At 31.6% G+C, this 6,921-nt stretch overlaps 2 protein-coding genes across 2 annotated transcripts; one reads left to right on the top strand and one right to left on the bottom strand.

Moving 5' to 3' along the window:
- Window positions 1-1,656: 1,656 nt before the first annotated feature.
- LOC127277723 (uncharacterized) lies at window positions 1,657-2,580 on the bottom strand. The gene is made up of 3 exons (XM_051299035.1): window positions 2,286-2,580; window positions 1,866-2,198; window positions 1,657-1,799 (listed from the first exon to the last, which is right to left on the bottom strand). Exons 1-3 carry the CDS (start codon window positions 2,578-2,580, stop codon window positions 1,657-1,659), a joined length of 771 nt encoding a protein of 256 aa, XP_051154992.1.
- Window positions 2,581-5,694: 3,114 nt separating this feature from the next.
- On the top strand, window positions 5,695-6,921 carry LOC127277724 (uncharacterized). Its single transcript, XM_051299037.1, has 3 exons — window positions 5,695-6,256; window positions 6,371-6,541; window positions 6,788-6,921. Exons 1-3 carry the CDS (start codon window positions 5,695-5,697, stop codon window positions 6,919-6,921), a joined length of 867 nt encoding a protein of 288 aa, XP_051154994.1.

Below are 6,921 nucleotides of genomic sequence, written 5' to 3' on the forward strand. Positions count from 1 at the left end.
ATAGATGATAATGATGATGATGATGATGATTTGGGAAGATAAAGGTGTTTTAATAAAAGATACTGTACATTTTATATTATGTTTATTTATTAGAACCTTAATCTAGTTACATTTTTAACTTTATTTTAACTATTTTTAACTTTATTTTAACTATTTTTAACTTTTTTTAACTATATTTAACTTTATTTTAACTATATTTAACTTTATTTTAACTATTTTTAACTTATCTTTAACTATTTTTAACTTTTTTTAACTATATTTAACTTTATTTTAACTTATCTTTAACTATTTTTAACTTTATTTTAACTTTATTTTAACTATTTTTATATATATATTACATATCAGATTTTTTTATCCAACTATTGTGTGAGTTGTCAAATCCAAGCCATTTTACATATACATTGTTGCCACGGCTTTTAAGGACTTTCTCGACGAGGTAAACATCTGGATATTTAACTTTTAATAGTTCTTCTTCGTAGAAACCACCTTCGATTGGCTGATTTTCATAATCTGAAAGTTTGTATGTAACTGGTTTTGTTCGTTTTACTTGATCTACAGTGAATATTTCCGTTGTCCAGTTGGGGGTGTATCCTTTTTCAAAGATGTTTTTATGTTTGCTGACTCGAACTCTATCTCCAACTTTAAATTTTTGTCTTCTCATTAGAATTTTTCTTAATTTACGGATACGTCTCATCAGTTCTCTTGTATCTTCTACGGTGACATCTTTAGGTTTCATACCAATCGTACGATGTTTTTTATTATTGTACTTTGATATGAGAATTGGTAAAAGATTAAACCATTTGTAATTGCCTTGTAAGTTGAATTCAGGCCACATCATATTTTTTAGAGTGCGGTTAAACCTTTCAACAATTGATGCTTTTAAATTACTATAAGTCGAATAGAGATTAATATTGAATTCTTGCATTAAACTCTGAAATTCAGAGTTATAAAATTCCTTGCCTCTATCAGTGTGTAAATTTTTTGGAATACGACCTTCTTTTAATATTAATTTCATGGCTGAAGAAATATCTTTTCCATTTTTACTTTTTACAGGTACAGCCCAGGCATATTTGGAAAATATGTCTATTACTGTGAGCATGTATTTGAAACCTTTATTGGAATAGGAGTAAGGTATCATTTCTACCAAATCTGCTTGCCAGGTTTCATCTATGCCACGCATTTGAACTTTACGACGAGGATAATTCCTTCTCGCTTGTTTATGCAGTTCAGTTACAACTGTTAACTTTTTATCATTCATCATTTGGAATAAATGTAGTTTCCTTGATAATAATATTTTGTTGTAATTTAATTTGTTTTAGTTTTTCGTTAACTCTATCTTCAACAACTTGTACTAAAATATTCAAATCATCAATGGCTGATCTTAATGAAGATGTAATTTGAAAGATAGTTTTTATCTCGTTTCGGATAATTTGTTGTACAAGTCGTAAATTTACTGCATCATGCAGCTCTTCAGCATCTTGAACGTTACAAAGTCTTTTGCCTTCAATATTGTAATCTCCACTTGGAGTAACTTTAAATCCAATACCAGAAGGTCCAGGCAGTCCACGACTTGCAGAGGCAACACGTCGTGTTAAAGAATGTCCGAACACATCAATGCTCATTGTAATACTAAGCACTTCTTCTTTATGCTCTCTCTTAATATATAATTCGAGCTTCACGAAGTTCTTCGATAATTGACATAATCTCATTATTATGACTTGGATTACCAGCTTGCTGTGATCCTATGAGTAGTCGTAAACGGTCAACGAGTTCATTTGGATCATCCCAATAGATGTAGTCTGGATTAAATTGTCTTTTTGCAATCATAAATTGTGGTAATATATTTTTATGCTTCTTTAAAGAACCACCACCACCACCACTTTTCTTTGGTGTACTTTTGATAAGTTTTGCAATAACATCAGTGTACTTGGAAGTTCTACTTATGTTGACAGATTCACTTGGACTATAATTTTTTCGATGTGCATTCGTAGCAATGAGAATTTCTTTGTAATTTAAAAAATCATCTGAACTTATTAAAGCTTCTTTTGGTTTTTGTTTAAATAATAGTTCGAGTAACCCAGCAGTTTTTAAATAATTTTTCTTTCCAACAAGCTTAATATGTGAACCTTCAAATTCAATAGGTGTATCACCAATCATAAAAGAACCGTTGGCAAGTTTACGTACTCCATAAACCGTATCTAAAAACAGTTTTCTATTTTTATCTAACATAAAAATAAATTTATTTGTAATTTTTTCATAATCTTCTTCTTTTTCAAAGTTATTACTCTTATCAAGAAAAGTTGAATTTAGTAAAGTTTTATCAAATTCTTCATCATCGTCAACAGCAGTTGAAAAAGAGAAATCATTAATATCTTTCTTGAATTTTTCAATTTTAACATTTTTGAAAGGAGTTTCAGTTACATTTGCCAACTTTTGAAGAGGTGTAACTATTGGTTGCAGAGTTTCTTTTAACAATGTCTCTGCAGCCTCTTTACCCATTTTAAGTAAGCGATGTTTTCGTCTAATAGCGTCGCTTGCTTTTGCTATTTGACGCAATGTTTCTTGCTCTTTTCGATACATGTTTTCGTCTTGATAACATAAACTATACTAATTTAAAATGAAATAAAGTCCTTATATTTATAGTGTAATAAAGCAATCAAATCCCTTTCTATATCTTCCCTCATTAAAATTCCTATCTTTATCAATAACGACAAATCCATATTTATCAGATTTCCAACATTCTGAACATAAATCACGAAATTGAGTATAAGACATGTCTGTATTTACATGATCTTCGTAGACATGTTTTAAATTTTTTTCATCTTGTCTAAAAAGCACCAGTAAATTTACATTATCTCGGACTAGATGTTTTGGAATACGAGCATATGTTTGACACAAGTAGAAACTGTCAACATTTACATGTCTACCCATACAAAAGAAAGCTCTAACATTGTCTTGCTTTTCACAAGCAATATCATCAAAGATGAATATTGAGTTTGGTTTAGCATCTTTTGGAGATACTACTTCTTCATGCTCACTAAATGGAAAGTATTCAATTCCATCCACGTCATGAATTACATTTTTCAAAAATTGATATTTTGGCTGCTGCAGAGATTTAGAGTATAGGTAAATATTTTCAAAACTTAAACCATTTGGATGTATAATTAAAGAGAGAAGAGCGTTTGTTTTACCACAATTTGAGGGACCACAAAAGACAGCTCGGATGCTATCTGAAAACAAGCTACCATGACGTTGAATTTTTTTCTCACTACTTTCAACGTCAATACTTGTGATTGGGAGTGCTACAGGTTGTTTCGTGAACTGCATCTTGACAGTAACTGCTCTGTAAACTATAAATACTCGGCTTTTATAGTCTTACAGTCAGTTGCATATCAAACTTCATAGAGTGTAGAATGATTTTACATCGAAGTGATAAAAAACATCTTTGTCGTGGTAGAGGATTAGTTAACCGTATTATCAATAGTTTACCTTTTGAATTACATTTACCTGGATACCAATTCTGTGGACCCGGTACAAAGTTGACAAAAAGATTGGCACGTGGTGATAAAGGTGTTAACCCATTAGACGCTGCATGTAAAGCACATGACATTGCATATTCACAAAATAGAGAAAACATTGAAGCAAGAAACGTTGCAGACCAAGAGCTAGCTGAAAAGGCGTGGCAACGTGTTACAGCTAAGGATTCTAGTATCAGTGAAAAGGCAGCAGCTTTAGCGATATCTGGAACGATGAAAGCTAAATCAACGTTAGGTATGGGAATGAAAAGAAAGAAAAAGTCTTTAATTAGGAAGAAAAAAAGGAAAACCATGTGTAAGAAAAAGCGACTAGCATTAAGAAGAGTTGTTGATGCTGCTAGAAAAAGTATGCTACCCGATCATAATTCTGGAGAATCAATTCAAGCTGCTCTGATTGGTGCAAAAGAAGCAATAAAGAATGCTGGTGGTAAATCAAAAATTTTGTCACCGCGAATTCTACCTGTACCTTCTAAAGTTGGTGGTATTTTACCACTAGTTCCAATTTTTGCTGGACTTAGTGCTTTAGGAGCTCTTGCTGGTGGAGCTTCAGGTATAGTGAAAGCTGTAAATAAGGCTAAAACTGCCAAGGAACAACTTGTTGAAGCTCAACGACATAATAAAGTAATGGAAGCAATATCGCTTGGAAAAGGATTACATCTCAAACCCTACCGACAAGGACTTGGTCTTCATATTAAACCATACATTCAGGGGAAAGGATTAAAAAAGAAGAAGAAACCAACATTAAGGAAGAAAAAAAACTTGTATTGAAGCTACCTCACCGTCCTCTAACTGATTTTGATCTGTTGAAATATGCTAAAACTATGAAAATACCACATTTTCGTGGAGTTTTCATGCGAAATGAACTATCTTTAAAAGGACCTTATCGATATGAGTCAGGAATTATTAACTTAGATAACAAAGAAGGCCCAGGAACACATTGGGTGGCATATAAAAAATGTAATAACGAAATAATGTATTTTGATAGTTTTGGCAACCTTCCTCCACCAACAGATCTAATCATATACTTGGGTGATGGTAGCTTAATAAAATATAATCATGAAAGATATCAGAATTATGATACTTATGTGTGTGGACATTTATGTTTAAAATTTTTATGTAAACAACTTAATGTTAAGAGCAGCTTTAGTCTATATAAGAACGTGTAACTTTGTAATCTTTTAGTATATGAACAACTTAATGTTAAGAGCAGCTTTAGTGTATATAAGAACGTGTAACTTTTGTAATCTTTTAGTATATAAACTGACAGCATCATGAGTGATTCGTTTACTTTAACACTAAGTGGAAACAGTTCAGTTCTTGAATCTGAATATTTCCCACCAATAGAACTTAATCCAAATAAAAATTATGTCCTCGGTCTTGTTGAATTACTGACTTTTAATTCTATTCCCAATATTGATCAAGGTAACAATAAATTTTACATTGGTAATCATATAATTGATATACCAACTGGGAGTTATGAAATCACAGATATTGAAACATGTATAAAAAATTCAGTGAAACTTGGAACTGTTATTAGTATAAAACCTAATAACAATACATTGCGCAGTTTAGTTGAATCAAATTTACCAATTGATTTTAAACATAAAGATTCAATTGGTAAATTATTAGGATTTACACCCCGGAAATTATCACCTAATCAAACGCACATCTCTGATTTACCTGTAGCCATTCTCAAGGTAAATTCAGTCAGAGTTGAGTGTAGTATTACATCTGGAGCATATATAAATAATCAAAAAGCCCACACTATCCATGAATTCTTCCCTAGCGTTCCACCAGGATATAAGATTGTGGAAGTGCCAGCACACGTCATTTACCTTCCGATTGTTGTCAAGACAATACATAATATTCAACTCCGCATTGTCGATCAGGACGGTGATTTGATTAATTTTCGAGGAGAAACTATAACTACCCGATTGCACATAAAGTCAATGTAATGGGAATTGTATATAATCAAAAAGTTGGTGGAAACTATAAAAGTCAGCCAACATGCCAAAGACAAATCAGTTTAAATTTGTCTCACAAGGTGTTAACACCTCAGAATCACCTGTTCCTGAAAAAACTAGGTCTAAAAGTTATACCTCAAGGAAAACGCCAAGACAAATAATTTATATATTTTTTGGGTGTTGTTGCAACAAAAATGGACGAAATTCTCAACATTCCAGCAGCAGTGAATTTTGATGAGTCCATAGCTCATTATGAAATTCATGCTCATCAACCGTATGCTTCATCCTCTTTTAACAATAGTGATGAAATTCGAATTGCAGTTCAACATCAAGATTTATGTATTCTACCGAGTAAAAGTTCATTGCACATATTTGGGAAATTGACTAAAAATGATGGTATTGCTGTTACAGAAAACGTGCACTTAAGTAGCAATGCAATATGTTTTTTATTTGATGAAATTCGCTATGAATTAAATGGTATCGAGATTGATCGATGCAAATACGTTGGACATACAACTATTATGAAAAATTTAGTATCTCTGACTCCACCTCAATTAAATCTAATTGAAAATGCAGGGTTTTCAAAAATTACAGCTGATGCAAGAATTTCTTTAGAAAATGGATACTTTGATATTACAATACCACTTGGCATGATTTTTGGTTTTGCTGAGGATTATAAGAAAATTGTTATGAACGCTAAACATGAACTTATTTTAACAAGAGCACGTAATGACACTAATGCTATAATTCAAACAGGTCAAGGAGCTGATGAAGAATTTAAAATTTTCATCAATAAACTAGAATGGATGGTACCATACGTTTTACCAGCTGATAATAATAAAATAAAATTATTGAAATTTATTGAAAAAGATCCTTTAATTTCAATAAGTTTTCGATCATGGGAAATGTACGAGTATCCGTTACTTCCAACAAGTTCAAAAGTCCTATGGCAAATAAAAACATCAACACAATTGGAGAAACCACGATATGTAATTGTAGGATTTCAAACAGCAAGAAAAGATAAACGAAAAAAATATGCCTGTCATTTTGATCATTGTAACATTACAAATGTTAAACTATTTTTAAATTCACAATATTACCCTTATGGAAATTTAAATCTAAACTTTGATCAAAATCAGTATGCTCTGCTTTATGAAATGTATGCTAATTTTCAAAGTTCTTACTATGGAAAAGACTCAGAACCTATTTTAACAAGGGCTATTTTTAAACAACTATTTCCTCTAATTGTTATTGATTGTTCAAAACAAAATGAGTTTCTTAAACAAGCATCAGTAGATGTACGTTTAGAATTTGAATCAGGAAATAATATGCCGGCTGAGACCACTGCATATTGCCTCATTATTCATGACCGCGTTGTACAATATAAACCAATCAGCGGCGTCGTCAAGAAGCTGCTGTAG

Source organism: Leptopilina boulardi, unplaced genomic scaffold, assembly GCF_019393585.1.
Source record: "Leptopilina boulardi isolate dan_hultmark-lab unplaced genomic scaffold, ZJU_Lbou_2.1 LbouV2_178, whole genome shotgun sequence".
Classification (NCBI taxonomy): domain Eukaryota; kingdom Metazoa; phylum Arthropoda; class Insecta; order Hymenoptera; family Figitidae; genus Leptopilina; species Leptopilina boulardi.